This window comes from Perissodus microlepis, chromosome 13 (assembly GCF_051167445.1).
Source record: "Perissodus microlepis isolate ML-2025 ecotype Zambia chromosome 13, ASM5116744v1, whole genome shotgun sequence".
NCBI lineage: Eukaryota > Metazoa > Chordata > Actinopteri > Cichliformes > Cichlidae > Perissodus > Perissodus microlepis.
In genome coordinates, this window is record NC_140473.1 from 2,334,500 (window position 1) to 2,362,358 (window position 27,859).

The window sequence follows — 27,859 nt, forward strand, 5'->3', positions numbered from 1 at the left end:
ACCAGTGTTGGTCAAGTTACTAGTAATTAGTAACTTGCATTTTTCAATTACTTCTCCAAGAAAGTAATCCCATTACTTTACTGATTACTTATTTTCAAAAGTAATTAGTTACTCTAATACTTTATTACTTTTCAAAAACATAATATACAAACTGAATATCTAATAAAGCAAAAGACCCCAATTCTATATTTTCTGTTTAATCCATCATATAAAATTGAAAAAGTCTTGTTTTATTAGTTTGACTTTTTTAACTTTATGCACAATTAATTATATGCAACAGTCTCTGGCTGGAAGAAACATTTAAACCTATTTTCTGCATATTCCAGCATATAAAATAAAAGAATTTTTGTGTTTACACTCGCTCTTTCAAATAGATGCAAGTAAAACACAGCAAAAAATAAATCGAATCAAAGAATCAGCGGCACAAAGTCCCGTCACTCTTAAATCTATTTTCACCTGTTTAGCAGGAGTGGGGCAGGTGGAGGTTTGCCCGGTGCCGCAGCGGTCATGTCAGTGGGGGGATCCGGGGGTTTCTCTGTGAATTTAACATTCTCGTGGCAGCGTGCTCGGTGATTGCACAGATTTGAAGTTTAATTTTGTACTGCAGAAAGAAATTTTCTTCCCATGCAGAGTGTACAGCGGACACAAATGCTTTTGTCACTTTTTACGGACTCAAACTAAACGATGCATAATCGTACTCTCTCCCACACTCCATATTATCCACTGTTGATCTGCACACGTCTGTTGCTGCCATGGACGTCGCATGCGCTTACGTCATGGTCATGAGACACGGTTTAGTAATGCAGTAACGCAGCGTGCTTACGGGAAAGTGACAGTAATGTAATTACTTTTTTTGCAATAGTAATTCCTTACTTTACTCTTGAAAAAGTAATTGGATTACAGTAACGTATTAACACGTTATCCAGTTTAATGGTGAAAAGGAGCTCAGCCGTTTCAGGTAGCATGTTTTGACAGCCTTCTCGGTTGATCTTTTTACTCCTGAGGTCCTTCGTGCTCCGACTAAAACAACCTTTATGCAACAACAACCTTTTATGGAAAAGGAACGGAAACATTTGCGAGTCAGCTGTTACTGATGCTAAATCTCTGTCAACTGAGATTGTAATTATTTTTAAACAGGAAATCCAGATGAACTCAACTGCCACCACTACACGGGACTATTATTGAAAAACTACTATGCTTCTTGCAAACATACAAACCACATCATTACTACTAGATCAACCGTTTTTAGAAAGTGTTACCAGTGCGTGGTATCTGCAATGTACTGCAGTAGTCTGTGGTTGTGAAGAGAGGGCTCAGCATGAAGGGAACACTGTTAATTTAGCGTAGGTAGCATAGAGGCTAAGAGCTGTACGTAGTGACTAGACCCATAAGCAGTGTATTTAGCCAGGATGACTCCTGGTTGTCTCTTTTGGTATCCCCACATGACCAGACACATATAAAATGGGTGGATGGTTCAGACTGTTTGTTCTTCAGCATTCGAAGCAGATGCTTGTGAATGTGTTTGTGTCTTTATTTTATATTTTGTGCAGTACCACACTTTGAATGTCATGGAAAAAAATGACTTCCTCTCCGTGTTCTGAGCAGCCAAGCAGAACAGTCTGCTGGAAAAGGTCAAGCTCCTCTTTTGTGGGTTCTTGTAAAAGAGTTGGTGCCACCAAACACTGGCCCACTTCCACTTTGCAGTTAGTGGTTTCTAGACTGTCATCAGTCAGGAAACACCCTGAACAATCAATGATTAAATTTAGCCTGAGATTAACACCACCCCTACACAGCTGTAACCTAATTTAAAGTGCATGCTGCATATGTGTCTGCGATGCTGCTTAGTCCCAGTTTAGAGTCACTGACTCGTGGTTTTTGTGGATATCATGCAACTTTCAGTAGGTTCTTTTTTAACTTAGACACTGGTGGGAAGTTGCTTTGGAAGGGCCAGTTTCTTAATTTGAATATAACATAGAGATAATACTTCTCAGCTCTATTCACACTTTTTGATGCAAACTCAATCGCAGAGTTTTAGAGTATCTTTAACACTTGTCACTTACATAAACTGCTTTGAATATTTTTACAACATTTAAAAATGCTGTTCCTGCCTAGTTGTAACCACATATAGGAGGCTTCCTGTTTAAAATAAAAGTTCCCATCAAGAGGCATAGAAGGGTAAGGAGAGGCATAACTCACAAGTTTGTGGCAATTTGTGGTATTTGGTCTTAAGCATCGGTCATACTGAAATGTTGATGTTTTTAAAAGTAGTATTGCAATCGTTTTCACAGTACACCGAGAGGCAGACATGAATGTTAGTACATTTTGTGACACCACACCCGACAGTTAAAACAGAGAAACTTCATACTCGTAGTGGCAGTACAGGAATAGTCAGGTGATCAGCAGAGTCAGCAGGATTCATCCTGCGGGAATACTGAATTTCTCCACAAAATCACGGGCAACCTCATCAACTTAATATTAAGACATTTTCTCAAACGCAAAGCAGAAGATGAAGCATCACCAAATATGCTTCCAAACCAAAGACTAGAAAATATGATGAAGCATATCTTGCCTTTGGCTTCACCTGCACAACAGTGGTGCCATGGTAGGTCTCCCCGGCAGAATTTGTTTCCCCTGTGTCGGGGAATGCGCTGGGCTCTCCAAATCATGGACAAACAGTATCTCACAGTTGTTTATGTTTTTAATCCCACTTTGCACAGAGAAGCATTTTTTTTGAAACATACAGTGTTGAATATTCTTACACAGTTAGAAAAAAACAACTACACGTTAAACAATTACACCATAAGGATGGTTTGTTTTTCTGTTACTTAAAAGAGGTAGTAGTTTATTTGCTACCTGCAATTTATTGACATTTACTTTAATTTGTTTAATTGTTTACAAAAGGTTTGAGGTGTGAAATAAACTGCACTGGAGTTAGAAAACAAAACAAGGGTGTGTGTGGTTGGACGATGTGTTTGTGCCGGGGAGGGGGGGCACAAAGAGTTTCTTGTAAAACAAAGGGGGGTCTAGGAAAAAAAAGTTTGTGAACCACTGAACTATAGGGAATCACACGTGTCTTTACCACATTATTATAAGCTATATAAGCATTAGGATGTTACAAACAATAGCATAAATTCTTACCTTGGCAATGAGAACTGTTGACTCTTATGTAACCCTGAGGGCAATCTATCAGGGGGAAAGCTGATGACGGGAGCATGTGAAGAGCAAAACAAAGAGAAGGAGCACATGTTAGTCACAGTTTTGAGAGGAAATGTCTCGGTTCTTATTCTGTAATAATTCCAAAATACATTTATGAGTGTTCATTTAAAGTCTCATAAAGCAAAAAAGCATAAATCATGTTCCTGAAGGAAAGAAACGTATTCACTCTAAAATTGTAAAAAATGTTAATTATAGTCAATTTAAGTTAACAGCGTACCTTTACCGTGGTTTAAGTGAAGGTACTGTATTGCGTTTTTTTTTATATTTATTTATTTTTTTCTATGTAACCTCAGGTTGATAGTCAAATTCAAATATAGACTGTCATTGAGAATCAGAACCCAGTCAATATAAATATGTTTGTCACTATGCGAGCTGTTTTGCGTATAACTGAATTACATATTTAATCTCTGTAGTTTCAGCGTATTTCTGTAAAATGAATATAAACTATTTGTATCTTTAAACAAACAGGAGTGGTTGAAGAGTAGATACGACTTAGTTCTAAACCAAACAGACAGAAGAAAGAAAAAAATAAATCATATTAAATTATATAGAGAGATGAGCTGAGATAAAAATACATTTATTTGAGCTTCTTCACGCAATAAGATGAGCAGCAAAGCCTCTATTATCTGTAAAAATACAATGGATTCATTCATTGAAAAATGACTAAATTAAGGTAATGATAGTTAGTTAAGACAGGATACAGTGTTCAAAAAGAGTTATTAATGGAACCATGAAGGGTTGCAGGGAAGGAGGTGGACGTAGCTGCTAGAAGCTACTTAAGCAGCAACATTAGTACACAGGAAGTCAGTCTCACTGCAGTACAGCTGGACAAAGGAACCAGTGGGTAGGTGGTACCCAAATACTCAAAAGAAGATTGATATTTTGTTGAGAACAAAACAAGGCAATGATTGTTTGACCAAGAAAGCCAGTCTATTTACCAGTTACCACAGTCTCCATCGCACAATGGACTATTTCACACTTAAATGTTTAAAAAAAAAAGAAAAAACACCTCATGCCTCCACCATTCCTGAGGAGAGAACAGAGAGTGCAAATCTCTGGCCCTTTGGTGACTCCCACTAAAATGCTGGATATGAAAAGACTTAATCTTTCCTGTCCTGGTGTCTTATTGCATGTGTGCTAAAAGCAAGCACACATGCAATAAAAGCAAGTCTTTCACTTCTATTCTCTCCTATACTGTACACTAAGAACTATATCCTGAGCAGCTCAGGTGTGCATGGCCTAAAATGCAATCAGTCTTTTAAGACTACAGATACCTAACAGCACCTAACGCTGTTTAACCTAACTGGTTAAACAGCGAGCTGCTCCTCGCTGTTTAACCAGATGTGTATGCGAGGCCCTGACAGATTAAAGGATGGATCAAAGACCTATTGTTTCTGAAACTGTTGTTTCCCTTGGTTCAATAAAAACTTCATTGCTGTTTTGTATACTTTTTTAAGACTGAACAATTAGTCAAAAGCTGCAGCAGGGAGTTCATCTTTGCAGTTTTGTATTAATATTTCCCTAAAAATAGGGAAGGCCTACTACAGAAGAGCAGGACAGAAATCCTTTGGCAATGACAAAGCTGAGGGAATGGATTGGACTGGAGTCACTGATTAATGCTGAAACTGAATCAACTCTGAAATGGGGACACAGGGAGAAGACAGGCTCAAATTTCTGATACAAGTGTAAGTTGAATACAAACGAATGAGTGTGCACCGAGCTGAGCTACAGCGTGAGTTAAAAGACCTTTACAATACTATAACCTCAAATCTACTGAAGCAGTACATATATTTTTTGTGTCAATAACCAAAAATTTACAGAGAAATTACTTTTGCTCAGGAGAAAGGAGAAAACTTAACATGGGCACTCCAAAAACTCAGGCTGCTCTGGACGTCTCACTGGTTTGGAAAGGTCATTTATTGAAAAGACTTCAAATAGAAAAATAAATAAATAAAATAAAGACCCTAAATTCTTCAGTGGGGGACAGTGATCATGTCATCAGCTGTAAAGTATTGTAATCTTAGAAACTTTCTGAAACTTGTCACTGTTTGGACACTACGGGAGATATCAAAAATGAAGAAAGGCTGAAAACGTAAAGTCTTGGGACTGATTTCAATGTTGACTTTTTTTCTCTACCTTCTGAAACAGCTGAACATTTTGATGGCTTCTGTAGCACAAAGAATACATTTTTAATGTATACTGTATACTGAGTACTGTGAATTCTTAAATAGCATTCACGTTAATAATGTTCAAATTCGCAGCTCTCTAGCTTTCAACAGTTTGGTCAGCGTTTTCGGATCTATGCTCTGCTATTAGATACTAGTTTAAATACGAATAATTAGTATCTAAATTAATTCAGCATTAGATTCGAGGAAGGACCTAATTCTTTGGGAGGGGCTCAGGTACATTATAACTTTCTGGTAATATCAGAATCAGAATCAGAATCGTGTTTATTGGCCAAGTACATACAGGGAATTCGGTTCCGGTAGATGGTGGCTCTCAAGCACAGCAATGTAAATCACACACACACACACACACACACACACACACACACACGTGTCTATATACACACATTACACATACATACACATACATACACAAAGCTGTGTAAACCAACTATAAATAACGAATCTAAACTTATACACATAAAATACAGAAATGAAATGAGGTGGAATGAATACTACAGAATGTACACAAGTAGATGGCGAGGGGAAAGAAACTGTTCCTGTGTCGGGTGGTCCTGGTCTGCAGGCTTCTGTACCGTCTGCCAGAGGGCAGCAGATCAAAAAGTCTGTGTCCAGGGTGTGAGGGGTCTGTGATGATTTTCCCTGCCCGTTTCCTGGTTCTTGAGAGGTACAGATCCTGGATGGAGGGCAGGGGGGTGCCGATGATCCTTTCTGCTGCCCGTACAGTCCGCTGCAGTCTGCTCCTGTCCTGTTTAGTGGCTGCTCCATACCAGACTGTGATGGAGGAGCACAGGACAGACTCAATGACCGCAGTGTAGAACTGGATCAGCAGCTCCTGTGGAAGACTGTACTTCCCCAGTTGTCTCAGGAAGTACATCCTCTGCTGGGTCTTTTTGAGGATGGAGTTGATGTTGGTCTCCCACTTCAGGTCCTGGGAGATGGTTGTGCCCAGGAAATTGAAGATCTTCACAGTCGACACAGGGCTGTCTGATATGGTGAGGGGGAGCAGAGTTGAGGGATGTCTCCTGAAGTCCACTGTCATCTCTACAGTTTTAAGAGTGTTCAGCTCCAGATTGTGCTGACTGCACCAGAGTACCAGCCGCTCAACTTCCTGCCGGTATGCAGACTCATCACCATCCTGAATGAGGCCAATGACAGTGGTGTCATCTGCAAACTTTAGGAGTTTAACAGCCGAGTTCTTGGAGGTGCAGTCGTTAGTGTAGAGGGAGAACAGTAGTGGTGAGAGGACACATCCTTGAGGGGCACCAATACTGAAGGACCGAGTTTCAGAGGTGATCTCCCCCAGCCTCACTTGTTGCTTTCTGTCTGTCAGGAAGCTGGTGATCCACTGACAGGTAGCTGGTGACACGCTGAGCTGGGAGAGTTTGGAGGAGAGAAGTTCAGGCACGATGGTGTTAAAAGCTGAACTAAAGTCCACAAACAGGACCCTGGCATAAGTTCCCGGGCGGTCAAGGTGTTGCAGGATGTAATGCAGCCCCAAGAGCGCAGTACCGAGGCTGCCATCCGCGGCGCCATCTTCATTAATATACTGACAGTTAAGGTTATGTTTTTTAATCTAACAAACTGCACCTTTAATGTAACCAAACTGTAATAAGGTGTGAAAATCCACAATGTTTAAAATATTTACTCACAGCTATATTCCTTGCAAACACTGGATATGGATTAGGATGCTGTGAATAATACTCAATTTGCTGTTGCACACAATAACCAACATGTTGCTATCGTAACGATGAGTTTGCAAAGTGTGTTTTCACATATGGATATTGATGGATTTACACAAAAGTACTACAGTACCACCCCTTTCCTCAGTTCAGCTGGGGATAATACACTAGAGTGCGTCTTTTCATGCTCTACATACAACAGCGCTGGCTTCAAAGACAAGTTCCACAGTTCTATAAAGGGAGTAGTGTTGAGTAGCCAGCTACTACATAAAAAGGCTGGCAATTCCATCCTCACCTCCCCCACACACTCAGTTTAGCTGGTACCACTTTAAACAGAGCTAAGAAGCAAGGGCCAGCACCACATGCTGCCTTGGCATTTAGTGCTTTTCCTCTCTGGAAGTAGCTGTTTGGGTGAAAGTCACCTGTTTGTTAAATCGACCCAGTACAAGACTCATAATGTTTCCTAGCTGCATTTTTATTTTGCTTGTCACTAGCTGAAAGTTATGGCTGCAAAAGACACATTGAGCTGTGTTGAAACATTTTTAGAGTGTGGGTTTCAAGCCAGCTGGATATTTTGCTTTGACTGCTTTTAAGGAAGCCCAGTCTGAAATTTTACACTACTTTGAAAAAATGTCTTGAGGCATCCCTCATTTCTATATATTTTGCTTCTGAGGAGCCAGACTTTGTTGTCATTTTTTGAAAGCGGTCTTACTTTGACCGCCAATTACTTTGGAAATTGGCTGCTTTTTCATTCATTTTGAGTCCAGTCATCAAACCTGAACATTTTCCAAGAACAGGTCTTTTGTTATCGTTTGCTTGTTTGTTAAGTGACTTAACATTGACCTTTCAAACAGCTAAGCATAAAAATCAAGGCTCAAGGTAGCTCAAGGGCTGAATAAGTGTACTGTGCAAACACAACTTAGCAAAGAACCAGTTGTGTCCCAGTTTCATCTGTGTTTGCTGCCAACATTCAAAAAAGAGCTTTCACATGTTCTTAAAGAAGCCTGGAGATCTACTCCTGAAGACAACTTAAGGAAATTACAAGAAAGCAACTATTGACTTTCAAGGTGGGATTCTGTTTTTGTTATATACTCTATTTTCGCTGAGGTTTACACATATTATAATCGCTACACCTATTCGCTGTTTACCTAGAAAAATATAACAAAATGAGTGTTAATTCAAGATTTTTGTGCAGTATTATATTTGAAGACAAACTAGTCTTTGCAGAATTACACTAATTATATTCTCATTAAAATATCATCTTACATGTCCTAAGACATGATATGCTGTCAGTGAGGATCTGCTGCCAAACACACAGCATGTAATATAAAAGGTTAATGAGGTTGCTAAGAAAGTTGATACAGCATTATCTCAATACCACAGTGTGAAAGGGCACTGAGATGCTCCTCCACATGTTGGTGTAAAGGTTTAGAAAAGCAGGGCATTAATATCAGGCGAGTCAGCTGGATCGTCTTTCTCATGAACTGAACTGAACCAGTGCTCTTATTTATTCATAAAACACTGCCCTCATAAGTGTCAGTGCATCACGTGTAAGCGGCTGACTTTACCAGCTCTTAAAAACCATAACTACTCCAGTGATTGTGTATCATGTCAGTGGAAGCAGCAGGTGCCAAGGTTTCCTGGGTCACGCTAGAGAAACATCCAATCCAACGCATTTCAGTTTGACTCAATTCAGTTTTATTTACATAGCACCAAATCACTGCAACAGCAAACTCAAGACGTTTTATACTGTAAGGTAAAGACCCTAAAACAGTCAGAGACAACTTCTCTGAGCAAGCACTTTGTGACAGTGGGAAGGAAAAACTCCCTTTTAACAGGAAGAAAGAGATTAGCCAGAGATTTTTAATAACTAATGATTAAATGCAGAGTGGTGTGTAAGCACACAGAAAAGTGATTCTTGCTCATTCACAGCTTTTTACACATCCTTTAATCAACACATTTTTTCTATCCTTTTTGCTTGGTGAACAAAACATCTCCAAGACCCCAACAGCACAAACACAGCAGAGACAGTTGCAGACAGGGTAGAGACGTCTATCAGTTACTGCCTGTGTTGATATCCACCAGCCAGCCAAAGGTGCCGCTCCATTAACACAAGAATCCAGGCGAATGCGTCATAAAAAATCCAACCCCCTAAGCTGCATAAATGTTTATGTGTTAAGTGGGGAATGACTCACTTTTGGAGCTATTCTTAAGTGGCCGTTAGAAGAACTGAAGTTTTTGACGCTGCATTGGATTCAGTTTATAAAAATCTGAGGGCTGCCACTTAATTCACGCACACCATTATGTTTATTTGTGTGAGGCGCTTTCTGTGTTTGTGCTGGAGACATTGTAGCAACAACTCTAATTTTTGCTTGCTTCAAAAGCTTTTATGGTGTATAGGGCTTTTTTTTAGTTTTCAGCAATCATTATTAGAATGAAACAAATATTATTACTCTTATTAAGATATACTGTCTGTGGTTTTTCCTACTCATGTGGTACGCCCAGTAGGTGGTCAAAAAAAACAGAGTCAAATACTGTACTTTTCCACTATGCCATTACTTTCAAAATGCATTAAGAAGTGGAAAACTAGAAAAAATATTCTATTGGCAGCTCTGTGTTAAATTCTTTTGTTGATGGAACACAACTTAAAATACATAAACAATACCTTTAATGTTAATGATTTTCATATTTAGATTTCCATTCAAGATTTGAAAGTGGGCACTGGGACTGCAGAGCCCAGACCACCTGCCGGCATTTCTTCCCCTCAACGTTAATTCCATGGCTACGACCATGATGCTACGAATTCACTACCACTTTTAGAAAAACATCTAGACCTGGACTTACATGGTTTCTTCGGACACTTTTGGCATTTGTGGAATCCCCACGAGGTCCCAATGGTCCCACAGCACTGCTCCAGCTTAGTTAGAATGGGCAGAGCCTTTCCACACTAACACATCGAGATGGAGAGAACAGAGAAAAGGACAAAACAGTGAGGATTAATATTTTTGCTTCTGTGTATCCTCAGAGGACAAAAATAAATACAAACCTCCTCGTAAAATATGATCTGGTAATGGAGAGAATATTAATTTTAAACTTTGAGCTATACTAAGTAACAGGCATTATTTCTGTTCTGTATTTTACATCCATCGTCTTCTATAAATGTGTCTTTGGGATTAATACCACCGGTGTCATGTTGTACTGTTTTGTAGTCTTTGTGCCTCTTATTGTTGTCCATATCTAATCAAAATATTTCTCAGACTTTTTGATTGATTGGTTTAGATTACTGAAACTGAAAGGCTTACTTGATCTAACAGATGTGTTATGACTGTAATTAAGCTCACAAACAGCAGACATGTCTGACATTGTACCTGACTGCCTGCTGTCTCCTGGAAGCAGCGGCCCAGTGCATTCTTAGAGGTGACAGGCTGGTACTGAGGAAACTGGTAGCTGTGCTGGCCCGGATAGACTATGTTGTAGCCATGGTGCTGGATCTTCTGGCTGCTTTCGCTGTGATGGTAGCTATAACTAGTGGATGATGAGGAGCCTTTTGTTTGCTGTCCATTGTTGTTGTAATTGTCCAACTGAGACACCTGGTGGAACTGAACCGAGGCCTCTGGGGGGTGATTGATGTGGATGTTGACGATGCCTGGGCCGTACAGGAAGAAAAACACATACTGTATACAAGCATGACACTGATGTGGTGCATCACAGTAGATGATTAAGATTAACCATCTTTTTAGGTTTATGATGTCACTAGTAAGGAGTCCAACTCTCCCCAAAAGCAAGAGACAAACAAAAATGACTTTCCTGACAAAAAAAGTAACAAATTGCCTCAGTTACAATAAATCCTATTAATAAGTAAATAAATAAACCCTAAGCCTAATCCTATTTTGAAGAAGACAAAAACTGATATTTTAGGAGAAGATGCACATATTTATTGATATGCATCAACTGGATTATTTCTCTTTGTTTCTTGATTGCCAAGGCCCGAGAGACCAATCTAATTGGATAAAACACATATGATGATTGTCTAGGCCAATGTCACATTTCACTCACCAGGTGTCTGGCCGTTGCTATAGGTCAGAGGCAGGGTGTGTGTGGAGTGGACCTGATTCTGGCTGTAGCCTCCTGATGTCTGCTGGTGTCCGTTCTGAACCGCCATCTGGCAGAACTTTCCGGTGAAGTTTGGAGGGCATTGGCATTTGTCCCTGGTGCTGCACTTACCGCCATTTATACAGGGCAGGTGACACACCACTAAGCAGAGGAAAGACCAAGCGAAAGGTGTTAATGCGCTACTGGCTCCACTTCAACACACACAAACACTCGCCAAAAAAGAATTTGAAATGATCAACAAATCAGCGAGTCAGCCCAGATTTCCATTTGTGTGATTGGTTAGCACATGTCACCACGAAACAAGTAAAATGCAAGCTATTCAAGGGAAAATATTATTCTTAGAGAAGTCTGCTGTTCTCACAGACCATGAACACACAGCACAGAGCAGGTTGCAGATCTGTACACATAACTTTTCAGAGTGGATAGGTACAAACATCAGCGTGTACGGGTGAAGTGAGGGATACAACAAATTCACTGTTTTTCAGGCAAAAGGTTCACACTGACAGTAAACCAGGTGATGCAATATATATGTAAGGACTGTTTCCTGTTTAACTGTGTAATGTAGTCTAAGAAATTAAATACAAGATCCAAGACAAAATAAAAATGTGGTGTCAAGCTTTGACATCTCTTTCAGCTCTGACTGATTATTTTCTTGTCTCAGAGCCTGATAAAGTCAAACCAGAGGTCATCCATGAACAGGAAAATCATGTCACTCACATCTAAAAACTCCAGCCCACCACAGCAGCCGTTAATCATCACTGTCAAACATCTTTCCACACAATCACTCTACATACTTCATCAGCACAGGGCACACCACATGGAAAACGTCCTGTATACGAGCTAGTATGAAATTCACCAGTGTGTGAGCACATGTTTACACGTGCTTAACCCCTGCTCATTCCACTTTTCATTTTACTCAGTATGACTCTCACTGACATGTATAAACTCTATAAAAGAAGTGGATGCAACTACTGCCATCTCTTAGTGTGTACATTATTATTTTAAAGCCTTTTGGACTGAGAATTAACCACATTGTTGGTAACAAGCAGGCTAGGACTGAGGGGTTATGTGACTGAAAGAGCAGAAGACACTTTGCACAACCATGTGGTAGTCAATCACAAAATAGCCCGACTTTAGAGTATACCACTTTTATGTTGTCTTTTTTTTTGTTTTCAAACATAAACTGCTGGACAATTTAAAGTGAGATGTTTGCTAATAGAAACTATGATGCTTTTCCTTATTTTTGTCATACACTGTTGCAATGGCCAAACGCATCATTCAATCAGAGTTTCCTGACCTGCTGTCCATCTACACCAAGCGGTGCAAGACTAAAGCCAGGAATATTACGATGGACCTCTCCCATCCCAACAATGGACTCTACTCACTGTTGAGGTCTGGGAATCGCTTCCACTCCCTTAAGGCCAAAACAGAGAGAATGAGGTGGAGCTTCATCCCCCAGGCTATTCGGGCCCTGAACCAGGTGTAGGACTGGACTCTCTCACACACATCGCATCACCGCACGCACTCTGTGTGCACTCTGTTTGCACACTTCTTGTAATTTATAATTTCCTTTTCTTCATAATTTCTTTCATAAATCATTATTTCAACATTCTTTTTACTGTAAAATTAAAAGTTAAAATCTGTAAATTTTGTAGTAACCTGTAAATCTGTAACTCTTACTGTCATTTAATGGTCGGGCATTGCACAGCAATAAGCATTTCACCACATGTCACACTGTGTATGGTGCTGTGTGTGACAAATAAAATTTGAATTTGAATGTCCCGTGGGCTAAAAGCTTCAGACTGCTCTAAATACTTGGGTTTTAGACAGTTTTTTTCTATTCTTGGACCTGTATGATGTCAGTAACGATGGCCCTTTAGCCCTTCGTCTCAGATAAACAGCTATAGTAATGAACACAGTTTAAAATACTTGCTGTCCAGACCTTCTGTTTCTGTGGGCCATCCAATCAGAAGGCCTTGGCTTGAAGGGAGAGGAATTAAAATAACTTCTTTCAGACAGACAGTGATCTTAGGTCCAGTATAAGATGAATATAAAGAATATTTTGAATTATGCAAATCCAGTGTAGTGGAATCTAAGAATAAAAATTTGGACTTGGAAATGAGCAGAACAGGGTTTCAGTGTCCAGCTGACTCAACGCTAAAACCTTACGCGTGTTCTGTCATTGTTCTGTTACACAGCTGTTCTGTGTTTGATTTGTTGCACTATATTTAGACTTTGTTTACTGATGTTGGCATTTACTTACTTTTATGTTAGATTACCAAAGGTGTGACACCATGGGTGCAGTGGGTTACTGATTTAATGATCATCATTGTGTTTGTTCAGATTAGATGCCCTGCTTGATGTTTAACCTCCTAGGACCTGGCGTCCACATATGTGGACATCACATTTTGGGTTATTTAGACCAAAATACTCAATTTTGCTCTACAAGGGCCTGATATCCACTTACGAGGACATTATACTGCTACTGTTCTATCAAAATTTTAAACGAATATCCTCATATGTGGCTCTTATTTTTCTTAAAAACAAAAATAAGGTAAAAAAAAAAATCTGGTAATTCTTTGTTTTTACATTCATTGGGCCCCAATATGCCCAAATGTCAAAGAGAAATTAAAAATGCATGCCGTGGAAGAGTTCAGGTCTTAGGAGGTTAAAGTAAAGAGTTTTAGTACAGAAGCACAGATGATATCACTGATGTGTGTCCAGAGTGAGTCACTGCTCACTATAAAATAATCAGTATAACGGTAATGTGAGTGTATTGCAGCGAGACTTTGTGTACATGAACATGAAATTTATTCTAATCAGCCAGACAGAATTGGAAATTAAAGCTGGTGTCTATTACAAACCTGTTTCAAATAAAGGCCTACTACCTTCCACAGTCGAGGTACTGTAAATACATGGAGTCATCACTGTTTGATGAAACATTTTGTTTGTTACTCTAAATATGATTATATTTAACAAAATAAACAGCCTATACTTAACTAGCTGCTATTCCCATAAACTCCACTTCTAACTGGAGACGGTGTAGTTGCCACCTGCTGGCATACAAATAGTTTGGTGTACCCAAATGTAAAAGCTTGAGAAAGAAGAAACTGCAAGACCAAAATTCAAAAATGTGTTCTCAGACCTCAGCAGACAACCTGCTGAATTTAATGTTATTATTAGAGTGAGAACTGAGGAAGACTTAAGACATCATAAACCAAAAATTATCCTTTCGAGAAGGAAGGATAATTCTTATGTGCAGAATGAGCACCAGCAAGTGTGCACACACTGTGATTTTCAAAAGCACCTCTTTGAAAATGAAATGTTGAGATCTAAGACCTCTGTTTTTCCCGTTCTCCATTTTTTATACTCAGCTGAGATAATAGGACAGTCCCTCTCAGTGTTGGGGTTTTATATAGTAAACCTGAGTCTCATTGCCTGTGTTCTTAAAAGATTATTCACTCTCAAAGGAATTCCATTTAGCACAACACATGTACTGTATACATACCGTCTCCACAGAAGTCAACAAAGTGAATATTAAAGAGGCTATTCGCTCCAGCTTTCAGTTTCTGTAAATGGCAGATTTAGCTAAGATCACTACAGGGAGTGCAGAATTATTAGGCAAGTTGTATTTTTGAGGAATAATTTTATTATTGAACAACAACCATGTTCACAATGAACCCAAAAAACTCATTAATATCAAAGCTGAATGTTTTTGGAAGTAGTTTTTAGTTTGTTTTTAGTTTTAGCTATTTTAGGGGGATATCTGTGTGTGCAGGTGACTATTACTGTGCATAATTATTAGGCAACTTAACAAAAAACAAATATATACCCATTTCAATTATTTATTTTTACCAGTGAAACCAATATAACATCTCCACATTCACAAATATACATTTCTGACATTCAAAAACAAATCAGCGAGCAATATAGCCACCTTTCTTTGCAAGGACACTCAAAAGCCTGCCATCCATGGATTCTGTCAGTGTTTTGATCTGTTCACCATCAACATTGCGTGCAGCAGCAACCACAGCCTCCCAGACACTGTTCAGAGAGGTGTACTGTTTTCCCTCCTTGTAAATCTCACATTTGATGATGGACCACAGGTTCTCAATGGGGTTCAGATCAGGTGAACAAGGAGGCCATGTCATTAGTTTTTCTTCTTTTATACCCTTTCTTGCCAGCCACGCTGTGGAGTACTTGGACGCGTGTGATGGAGCATTGTCCTGCATGAAAATCATGTTTTTCTTGAAGGATGCAGACTTCTTCCTGTACCACTGCTTGAAGAAGGTGTCTTCCAGAAACTGGCAGTAGGACTGGGAGTTGAGCTTGACTCCATCCTCAACCCGAAAAGGCCCCACAAGCTCATCTTTGATGATACCAGCCCAAACCAGTACTCCACCTCCACCTTGCTGGCGTCTGAGTCGGACTGGAGCTCTCTGCCCTTTACCAATCCAGCCACGGGCCCATCCATCTGGCCCATCAAGACTCACTCTCATTTCATCAGTCCATAAAACCTTAGAAAAATCTGTCTTGAGATATTTCTTGGCCCAGTCTTGACGTTTCAGCTTGTGTGTCTTGTTCAGTGGTGGTCGTCTTTCAGCCTTTCTTACCTTGGCCATGTCTCTGAGTATTGCACACCTTGTGCTTTTGGGCACTCCAGTGATGTTGCAGCTCTGAAATATGGCCAAACTGGTGGCAAGTGGCATCTTGGCAGCTGCACGCTTGACTTTTCTCAGTTCATGGGCAGTTATTTTGCGCCTTGGTTTTTCCACACGCTTCTTGCGACCCTGTTGACTATTTTAAATGAAACGCTTGATTGTTCGATGATCACGCTTCAGAAGCTTTGCAATTTTGAGACTGCTGCATCCCTCTGCAAGATATCTCACTATTTTTGACTTTTCTGAGCCTGTCAAGTCCTTCTTTTGACCCATTTTGCCAAAGGAAAGGATGTTGCCTAATAATTATGCACACCTGATATAGGGTGTTGATGTCATTAGACCACACCCCTTCTCATTACAGAGATGCACATCACCTAATATGCTTAATTGGTAGTAGGCTTTCGAGCCTATACAGCTTGGAGTAAGACAACATGCATGAAGAGGATGATGTGGACAAAATACTCATTTGCCTAATAATTCTGCACTCCCTGTATAGTCAAAGATCATTATTTCCACTTGCGGTGATTTATATTTTTTGTTATATTGAACAGAGAGCACACCTTTCCACACTTCAAACTACAAACATGGACATCCAGCAGGACCCCCAGACCCCTCAGAAAAGGGTATGACAGCAAATAATATATTAGAGTCAGTACAAAAAGAGGAGTTGGAATGAAGGGGGTTTGCAAAGTAAACAGCTTGCAGAGCATGCTCTATGTGGTATTTGACAGTTGAGTCCATGGAAGGATATCAACTGGGTACTTAAAGCACCACAGTCAAAATATTTTTTATATATTTTTAAAACATTTTTAACATTCTATGCACTCAGCTCCTGATATTACTCAAACAATTTGTCTCTGACAGTGTCCTCATGTAAAGCAGAGCCTAGGGACAAAAATAACAAAAGGTCAAAAGGTCAAAAACTGAATGTCCAGTTAGCATCCCCAGAAAATTTAGGACTGATGATGAATTTCATGAAGATCCCTCAGCTGCCACAACCCTGCTTCTATACACACAAAAGTAGTTTTCCAGGATGAAATTTCAAAGTGTGAAGCCAGAGGTTTTTACCAAGTCTTCTGGAAAACGCAGGTTTTCAGCTGATGTGACTGCGAGTGGAGAAAAGGAAAGAGGAGGCACGTATCCCAAAAGCTGATGAATGTTCTAAGAGTCTTTGTCCAGAATCAGAAACACTTCTGCTGAAAAACTCCCCATAATAACTCTGGAGATGTCGCTTCTGTTCATACATATGTGATTGATGATAAAACTGTGCGCACTTTGGACAATAACCACTCTGTAATAACCATGTGACTGTGTGAAGGATAAGACAATAAAAACAAGAATGATATCTGTACTGATAAATGAAAGATAATTAAACTCCTGGAGGATTGTGTCCCAGCACTGTTCCAAGTGGCACCTTCACATTTAGGGAGACAGTCTGTGTCATATTTGGTTTTGGAAAGGAGCAGTGCCTGTGCAGAGAGTGCAGGATGTTTGCACACTTCTGAAAATCACCTGCTTCTGTCAGATGGTTTCAATTATAAAGAGTTTGTGCTAGGGAGCACTTCTTCAAAGATTTGTCTTCTTGTGCCTTAGAAAGATTGTGTCTATGTGGTCTCTCCAGTTATTGCAGCCTCCTTCAACTGGACATGCATGGTGTCAGGTTAACTGGTGATTCTAAACTGGACGTGAACTCAGTGTTAACCCTTTGGCAGACTGTCCGTCCATCCAGGGTGTACCGCCTCACAATATAACAGCTGGGATAGGCTCCAGCTCAACCATGACTGTGACTTGGACATGTGGAAACGGATGGTTGGATGGATGGATGGACTAGCTAAGGATAGCTAAACTGACTTGAAAATGAAAAGTGAAACTAAATTAAAGCTGAGACTTGCTAACATGTGGTACCAGTTATTTCATTTAAAACTGAATGTTAGAATGAGCCTGAAGAACAAAAAATGTAAGTGTCTAGACTGTTTATGCAGGATTCATTGCTGAAATACTGGTACACCTGTATTTCTCCTTTAGACCCTGCTGCTTTGCCTTACACACTCACACCTCCCACCAAAACTTTATTTTTTGTTAAATCCAACTGTAAATGATTCGATTTTGCTGGACTGCAACAAATGAGCTGGCAGCCACAGGCACCTTTAATAAAGGGAAGCAGAAGCTGAGGGCCAGAAAGCTCTCAGCACTTGGAAAGACACTGGACTCACCTGGGAGAAAATATGCCAGAGGAGCTGGAAAAACACCACTTAATTCCACTCTCCAGGGGCTGCAGTGGGCCAAATGGGATGCACGTTGAAAAGACTGAACCAGAGATTTTTTTTAAAACATGTCCTGCTGTTTGCTATGACGTTATTGCCTGAATACTCTTGTCTATCACCAAACCCTAAGTAGCTTGTATCTAACATTTTGCCACAAATCACTAATTTTCCAATATTTGCTAAATTGACCACATTAGGGCTAAAAAAATTGATTACATGGACTAACCTCACCTCTTAATCTTTGTGTTTTGGTGTTTTCTGTCCCATTGCAACAGGTGTATAAAACCAAGCATCAAACCATACAGTCTGCCTCTATTAAAAAAATTATAAAAGAATGGATTCTTCTAAAGAGGTGAATGAATTTGAGTGTTGTAATACACGTTACTCTTGCAACGACTCAATCTGTTCATCCCTCTGTGATCAGCTGTAGGTGGAAACAACCATCAAATGCTTGATATTTACCAGAGAGCCTCATGTCGCAGTTACAAACGTTCTAAATGTTGCAATCTTTGATTATTGTTGCACATGTTCAGAATTATTTCGTTTCATCACTCATCCAAGTGACTTCTTCAGTCTCAGCTGATTGCAGGTTTCTCCAACCTTATAAACAGTACGTCACATCATGAAGGCCCTGAGTAAATGTGGTTATCTCAGCTGGACTTTTGTCAGCCTATCAAATTGCTGCCATGAGCTTGGTGTCCACATTCTCACCTACAAAATGTTCAAATCAAACTGTTTAAATCTGCATTTCATCCTTTTATAAATCATTTAGCAAATCTTATCAACACCTTTATGTGCTGTAACCACAACGCTGTGACACTGCTGTCACAGCAGTAACAAGACTGGCCTACCGCAAATGTTTTGAACCTTCATCACCACAATAATTAGTGTGTAGCCCCAGTGGATGGAAAAATAAAATCACAAATTATTTACATCATTTCTATGTACAATATTATTACTATAGAGAAGAACCATGAACTGCAGCCAGTGAGGCTGAGACATTCACACAGATGGATGATAGACTGGGCTGATGTCCCAGTGAACATTTTTCTGCTGATTAGCTTGTGAAAAGTCCTGAGGCAGCTAAGTTATAACCAGATAGCATTTGACTGAAAATAAAGTTTATTCCACTAGGATTATTCTAAAGAGGTAATAAATTCTCCAGAACACAAGAGAATCCAAAATGGCAGGAGATGTTTAAACTTTGTAGAGCTTTAAAGTTTCTATTTTCCTCTGTTTACATGAAACTTACTGATAAATGCATCATCAAGTTGCATCTTCTGGACATGAGATCTCAGTTAACTGGCCAATAATGAGTATAAACACATCCACAGTTTAGGGAATCAGCACTCGTCCCTCACCACCTATCTCATGAGGTAAGTATGATAAACAAGACGAGCATGATTTATTCGGTCTCAGTTCTTGAAGCTCACTATGGTGTGCAAGTAACTTTCATCTAGGCTCTGGCCTGCACACTGTTGCTGGAATGAGAAAGACAGAGAAAGGAAGCGCTTGAACTTTAAGGGGAGGACGAAGCAAGCTTGGACAAGCATGTGAGCTCATAGCAAATGTTACGACTGTAAACATGTTTGTGCCTGGTGCTGCCTTTTGGAGCATTTTTAATGCTCTGTGCAGTTTTGGTGTGTGAAGTTCTACTTTATTATTGGCCTGTTATTTAGCATGAGGTAGCCAATATTAGTTTCTATGCAATGCATCATCCTAATCAAGTTTACTCACATTACATGATAACTGAGCACGCCACCATTCTCAACTAAATAGGCACACTTCTGGTTGCCAAAAATGGCAATTTTATCAAACAAAACAGCAAATGGTGCATATTAAAAGTGACAGATGGACTGGTGCAGTAGTTACAGTACTGTGGATGCTATACTGGTCTGCTGTGGTGAGAGCTGGGCATGAAAGTGAAGCTGTTGATTTACTGTTTGATCTGCATTCAAACCCATAACTACAGCCACAAGCTGCAGGTAGTGCCCGAAATGGAGTGTGACAACTCTAAAATCGTTGAAAGATTTAGCAACTGCAGAAGACCCATTTTGATGGATGCCTTTTTAACATATAAGAAAGCATGCAAGTTAGCTGCCACGTTAACTCTCATTTCTCTCCATCCTATGGTGGGAAGTGGTGCCCATAGTGTGGTCTGATCACAGTAGGCAGAGACAGCATACCCACAATATGTCCAGATTCTATGTGTGGGACCCACATGTGCCCACACATGCATATTAGTGTATTACCACCACTAATTGATATTGAGTGAGCAGTAGAATATTGCTTAAAAAAAGCTAGTTTTATCCACTCCCTTATTCACATTATATTACACCAGATACTCTTCCTGACACAACCCTCAAGTGATTTAAGGCTCCTCCCAAGGACAAACCTTGCTCTTTTGCTTCATAGTCAGACATGTAAGGACAGGACAGGTTCCATAGGGAATCACCTGTCCTAATAAACAAACAAACAAACAAAAACAAAAACACAATTCAAATCCTATCCCACTAGTCAGTCTACAGTCGTTTGCAGTTCACTTCCAAAGTTCTTTTGCAACAAGTTAAGATCCAATTTAACTTCCATTTTATTGAGGTTATAAATCAGTCACCTTCTCTCAGCTTCATATATGTTCTATGGTTTCACCAGAATATTTCCCTGTATGCTGTTTCCCTATTATAAATACAGCATACATACACATCCAGGTATGGATGAATTGTGGGACTGTATGGGCAGGGCAAACCAACACTTATCCCACACAGGCCCTAAGTGAGCGTCCAGACATAGGTCTTACAGCAGATGAGTTTTCTCTATATAAAACCCATATAGAAGCCCCTATCAGCTGTGTGCAGGCACACCCAACTGGGGCCCATGTGGGATAAATGTAGGTTTGGCCTGCCCAAACAACCCCACAGTTCATCCACAGCTACCCAGAGTGGGCCCGCATGGACATGTTTGCTAGCCAATCATATGATTACTGGATTACTTAAGTAATATTCATCTCCTTTATATCTCCACTTCAGCCTCTTCAGTGCATCCCCACCCCCTCTTGAAGTTTTTCACTTTTACCACTTTTTGGTTATTGGTTACTGGCTCCAATACTAATGTCAAAGACTGGAAACATTCACCTAAAGTTATATTTATTCAATAGCCAGAAGGGAGTTCAGGCATCACTGTTAATCCATCCCAGTACAAAAAAGAAAACCATCCTTCCGGGTCATTCACAGTTAACAGTCTGAGGCTCTTTTTCCGTGAGCTGGTGTTACTCCGGTCATACTAATTTGTTCAGCTGCGTCAGACAGGAATTCAGTGAGTTCCACTCTCCGCATGTTTATTCATGTGTCACAGCCAGATACACTCATCTGCTTCTTGTAAGGACTCAGGCGGGTTAAGACACAGTCTGCTGGCTCTGTGAAACACGAAACAACACCCATGCCATATGCTCTATTACACAGGAGCAGTTCAAGACATTCTCCAGTTTTAATCTAATTGTCTACACTAATCTTGAGGTCATTAACCCTACCTTTGGTTTTACTGTTCCCTTTTGGTTTGATTTTTTTCTCTGTATTTTGTAAATGTTGTTATGATCTGTGTAAATGTGCTTATCCATATCTTAAAAGTTGGTGGTCAAAAATCAAAATTCAAGATCACATCGCAAAAGATGTCCTTAGCTTTAATTAAAACCACCAAACATCAGATTCCCATGGAGATTATTCAGGGATAAATCTGGTCAGCCAGTCATGGACTTTAAAACCTTTTCATTTTGTCTCTAAATTTAGTTGAAAAGCTAAAGATGAAAAACATCAGTCTTTAAGTCCACCTAATTTCAACCATTCACCAATTAATATCACAGATTTTGCAATTTTTTGGCCATTCATCAATAACTTTTATCATTTCATCATCAGCTTCTATAGCTAACTGCTGTCTGGTCACAGTTGGCTGAATGAGACTGAGGCTGCTTTCTGATTGGTTTCTTCCATATCTACTATTAACTTGATATTTCAGCTTTCTCTGCACTCAGCAGCTTTTACTTGACTATGCTGTAGAAAAGTCCAGTTCTAGCGGAGATACAATAAATAACTTTTGTTGGTGTGTTAGTTACAGCTAGCACCCGAAGCACTGTATATGATACTGACTATCTTTCAGATTTGTAAAATCTTTCTGTTGATACCAAGACGTGTCTCAGACATAGTGTTAGTTATCATCCGTTTATGGTGCATTCAATTCAATTTTATTTTTATAGTGCCAAATCACAACAGCAGTTGCCTCAAGGCACTTTTTATTGTAAGGTAAAGATCCCACATTATGCAAAATAACATTATTAGATTTGCATAGTACATTTGTTCTAAGCTCCTTAGGCTGTGCACAGTGCTCTTTCATGTTGATATTTCCACCCAGTGACGCAAACGCAATCTGTCCAGTGCTGATTAAAAAGTTAGACAAGGTACTGGTGACAATGTGCCACTCTCACCAACTGTGTAACTGTTCTTTTTTGACATCACACATCAGCAGTTAATGACAAATAAATCACCAGAATTATTTAAGAAACTACACAACTGGAAAAATTTGGATTTGTGCATCGCTGGTCAAAAACTGGCATTAGAAAAATGTATGACTGTTTAGCTATGTTCACCATGTACGTTTGTCATTAGAGTCATAAGGGACAGTAAAATTTTCATCCTTAAAATCAGCATAATCATGTTAAAATACAGCAGACTCTTTTCATTACGGCACAATAATTTCACACCTGTGTACTGTTGTGAAGGAACTTGGTGATAAAATGCAAAAGATTTTCATGTCAACAACACGTTTTTCCACCAGCAGCTCTAATATGCCAGCTTTGAGGCTTGTTAGTAGTAATACCACCCATTGAGATTGGTAATGTGCGCAACCAACAAAAGCCAGGATCACTTACCTACTCTGAAGTTGGGTGCTGTCAGGGTATCTGTGGCATGACCATTCTCACTGATGATGGTGGTGGTGTTTCCCCGCTCACAGTTGTTGTGACACCTGCCACCTATGCAGGTCAGTTTGCAGACAGTGGGCGTGAAGACCACCTTGATTCTTCCCGTATGGTTGCCTGCTGCCGCCAAAAATATGGCACAAAGCAAGACAAGAGGGAGGGAGAGCAGAGGAACTTCGGTTATTCTTTGAGCCACTGGAAGTGAAATTACTTTCATGTTGAAGCTTGTCTCAATCATCTGCTAAGGCTTCAGTCAAAACAACGACTAAAAAAAAGAAAAAAACAAAAAATACAGCTACTATGTAATTTTCAATTTCTCCAAAACTTGTGTCTCGGCCCAACACTTCAAACTGCCTGCCTATCTATTCCTCCTCTTTCTCCAGTGCTCCTAAATCCAGGGGCGCCTCTGAAATATGAGCAGGAATAAAGAAAAAAAAATTGTGGGAGCAGGAGAAGTCAGCAAACAAAACTCTGGGATTCCTTCCAATTCGTCATCAGAAGTCTCTGAGAGGCGGATATCGGCATATCTTCCAAAACAGACAAACAGCAATTATGCCACCTTCAGCTCCAGTACAAGCATTCCTTGTGCTTCGCCTTTCTTTTCCTTCTCTCTTTCCCCTTGATTTTTACTCTTAAGGAACACTAGCACCTCAAATAAACAGCAAAATCTCCAAAAATACTTTACTATAAAGGCACCAAATCCGTAAAAAAGTTGCCCCAGTCTTACGGAGGAATGAAAGAAAAAAGCTTATCTCCCCATTCCTATGTTCGCTAAATATTCCTTCTCCACCCTCATGAAATCCACCCCTCAGTTATTGCTGACAGGAAAAAAAGAAGGCTTCAAAGTACACAGCATGTGTAACCTACTGTTTAACACATACACCTCTTTAGTTACATGAAGCTTTTTTTCTTTAATCCACTCAATTTTCTTCGTCCCCCCACCCACCCACCCACCCACACACCCACCCACACACACACACACACACACACACAGTCTTTTAATATCTCTTCCCTATGCAGTGGTTCTTGGCATCCCTGTGTCAGGTCCAAACCCCTGTCTCCAGCACTCAGTGCTTTGTCTAAGACTGTCAGCTGTTCATGCCAGCGAGTGCAGACTCGTGGAGTAAATCCAAGGAGCTGAAAAAGAGGAATCTTTTTTTTTAAAACCCGAGAGCAGTGAAAACCACTGGATAAAACGCCCCAGGCTACCTAAACATTCACTAATAGGTGCAAAAATTAACTATTAAACAGGGACTTAATGTGATGTAGCGGTTACTACCCAAAGCCAATGGAAACTGGTTTTAAAAATAGTGCCAGGAGTATATATAGACGTCCAAAATTTAAAGTCCACACATGGTTTGTCCAATTCCCCTTGGAGGGAAGATTATTTCCAAAAGGAAATAAACAAGGAAAGGAGAATGGCAAAGTAACTGTGGGCAGGGGGAATGTGGGACTTCGCTTCACTAAAGGAACAAAAATATAAACAAAAGGTTCCAAAACATCCACCTGGAAACCTCCAATCTGCAAACAATTTTAAAGCGTTTTTAAAACAAACATTCGTCTAAAGAAAATCAAATGTTAAGGTTTACTGAGCCACTGTGCTGATATATAGTATTCACCCAATTTTGTCTTTATTTGGGCTTATTATTTATTTTTATTTTCCTACACCATATTGCTCAGAAGAAGAGTCAAATTCAAATCAGTTCAATTGTCACCACAAGACGCTTTATATTTTAAGGTAGACCCTACAATAATACATACAGAGAAACCCAACAATATTATGACCCCCTATGAACAAGCACTTTGGCGACAGTGAGAAGAAAAAACTCCCTTTTAACAGGAAGAAACCTCCGGCAGAACCAGGCTCAGGGAGGGGAAAATGCAAATGCATCAGTTTCCCTCTTTAAATGAGAACATAAAGAGAGTCTGCTGCTGAAGATAACCTGGATAAAAAATTCAAAAGGTTGAAAGCTATGGCGTTATTTTTGTGCCACTATTCAATTCAATTCAATTCAATTCAATTTTATTTATATAGCGCCAAATCACAACAAAAGTCGCCTCAAGGCGCTTCATAGATACAGAGAAAAACCCAACAATCATATGACCCCCTATGAGCAAGCACTTTGGCGACAGTGGGAAGGAAAAACTCCCTTTTAACAGGAAGAAACCTCCGGCAGAACCAGGCTCAGGGAGGGGCGGCCATCTGCTGCGACCGATTGGGGTGAGAGAAGGAAGACAGGATAAAAGACATGCTGCGGAAGAGAGACAGAGGTTAATAACAGATATGATTCAATGCAGAGAGGTCTATTAATACATAGTGAGTGAGAAAGGTGACTGGAAAGGAAAAACTTAATGCATCATGGGAATCCCCCGGCAGCCTACGTCTATTGCAGCATAACTAAGGGAGGATTCAGGGTCACCTGGTCCAGCCCTAACTATATGCTTTAGCAAAAAGGAAAGTTTTAAGCCTAATCTTAAAAGTAGAGATAGTTTCTGTCTCCCGAATCCAAACTGGAAGCTGGTTCCACAGAAGAGGGGCCTGAAAACTGAAGGCTCTGCCTCCCATTCTACTTTTAAATACTCTAGGAACAACAAGTAGGCCTGCAGAGCGAGAGCGAAGTGCTCTAATAGGGTGATATGGCACTACAAGGTCATTAAGATAAGATGGGGCCTGATTATTTAAGACCTCGTATGTGAGGAGCAGGATTTTGAATTCAATTCTGGATTTAACAGGAAGCCAATGAAGGGAAGCCAAAACAGGAGAAATATGCTCTCTCCTTCTAGTCCCTGTCAGTACTCTTGCTGCAGCATTTTGGATTAGCTGAAGGCTTTTCAGTGAGTTTTTTGGACATCCTAATAATAATGAATTACAGTCGTCCAGCCTGGAAGTAATAAATGCATGAACTAGTTTTTCAGCGTCACTCTGAGACAGGATATTTCTAATTTTAGAGATGTTGCGCAAATGGAAGAAAGCAGTCTTACATATTTGTTTAATATGTGCGTTGAAGGACATGTCCTGGTCAAAAATGACTCCAAGGTTCCTCACAGTGTTACTGGAGGCCAAGGTAATGCCATCCAGAGTATGAATCTGGTTAGATACCATATTTCTAAGATTTTCAGGGCCGAGTACAATAACCTCAGTTTTATCTGAATTAAGAAGCAGAAAGTTAGCGGCCATCCAGGTCTTTATGTCTTTAAGACATTCCTGCAGTTTAACTAATTGGTGTGTGTTATCTGGCTTCATGGACAGATAGAGCTGGGTGTCATCTGCATAGCAGTGTAAATGTATGCTATGTCTTCTAATGATGCTGCCTAAGGGAAGCATGTATAATGTAAACAGAATCGGTCCTAGCACTGAACCCTGTGGAACTCCATAATTAACCTCCGTGTGTGAAGAGGACTCTCCATTTACATGCACAAATTGGAGTCTATTAGATAGATATGATACAAACCACTGCAGTGCAGTACCTGTAATACCTACAGCATGTTCTAATCGCTCTAATAGGATATTATGGTCGACAGTATCGAACGCTGCACTGAGGTCTATCAGGACAAGCACAGAGATGAGTCCACTGTCAGAGGCCATAAGAAGATCATTTGTAACCTTCACTAAAGCTGTTTCTGTGCTGTGATGAGCTCTGAAACCTGACTGAAACTCTTCAAATAAACCATTCCTCTGCAGATGATCTGTTAGCTGTTTGACAACTACTCTTTCAAGGATTTTTGATATGAAAGGAAGGTTGGAGATTGGCCTATAATTAGCTAAGACTGCTGGGTCTAGAGATGGCTTTTTGAGTAAAGGTTTAACCACAGCCAGCTTGAAGGCCTGTGGTACATAGCCGACCATTAGAGATAGGTTGATCATATTTAAGATCGAAGAATTAATCAATGGCAGGACTTCTTTGAGCAGTTTTGTAGGAATGGGGTCTAAAAGACACGTTGATGGTTTGGAGGAAGTAATTATTGAAGTTAACTCAGAAAGATCAATTGGAGAAAAAGAGTCTAACTTAACATCAATGGTACTAAGAGTAGCTGTAGATAATATTACATCTGTGGGATGATTACTGGTAATTTTTTCTCTAATGATAAAAATTTTATTTGTGAAGAAGTTCATGAAGTCATTACTAGTTAACGTTAAAGGGATGGTTGGCTCAACAGAGCTCTGACTCTTTGTCAGCCTGGCTACAGTGCTGAAGAGAAACCTGGGGTTGTTCTTATTTTCTTCAATCAGTGATGAATAGTAAGATGTTCTGGCTTTGCGGAGGGCTTTCTTATAAAGCAGCAAACTATTTCTCCAGGCTAAATGATGATTCTGAGCGCATGTAAAAAAATTTGAGCGCACGTAAAAAAATTTGCAGGTGCAAGTGTTGCATTTTGAGGAGAAATTTATTTTGAGCAAAGAAAAGCTAAATTTGAGTGAACAAAATTCATTGCTGCGTGCAAAAAATGTATTTCAGTGTTTGCTATTATCCACACACACAATAGCAGCCCCTCTCGCTCAGTTTTTGCATTTGCGCTTGCGCAATGTGTTGCTCGCGCTCTAAACATTTCTGCCCGTGCACATTCAACTCTTTCTGTAAACCATTATATTTGTGCCACAAAACCAGCCAATCACAGACTTGGATGCAAAAAATCTGATTGGCTGTTTTGGTCTCCAATCAGCTTGAAATGACGAAAAGCAATATCCCAGAATCCATTTCGTCCAAAACTCAAACGAGGCAGTGGCGGAGGAACACAGAGTGGCGGAGTTTGAAATATTACTCTTTCTGGG

The 27,859-nt window shown here is 39.9% G+C and overlaps 1 protein-coding gene across 5 annotated transcripts in view; it reads right to left on the reverse strand.

Annotated features, from left to right (window-relative positions):
- Positions 1 to 27,859, reverse strand: part of ltbp1 (latent transforming growth factor beta binding protein 1) — a 135,857-nt gene that overhangs the window by 45,866 nt on the left and 62,132 nt on the right. For 4 of the 5 annotated variants that reach the window (XM_084949539.1, XM_084949538.1, XM_084949536.1 and 1 more), the window contains exons 5-9: positions 23,041 to 23,208; positions 11,141 to 11,338; positions 10,453 to 10,730; positions 9,929 to 10,031; positions 3,139 to 3,198 (exon numbers count right to left, since the gene is read on the reverse strand). In XM_084949539.1, coding sequence (XP_084805665.1) covers positions 3,139 to 3,198; positions 9,929 to 10,031; positions 10,453 to 10,730; positions 11,141 to 11,338; positions 23,041 to 23,208 — 807 coding nt within the window. The remainder of the gene's footprint in view (positions 1 to 3,138; positions 3,199 to 9,928; positions 10,032 to 10,452; positions 10,731 to 11,140; positions 11,339 to 23,040; positions 23,209 to 27,859) is intronic. The other variant, XM_084949537.1, reaches the window with a different exon arrangement.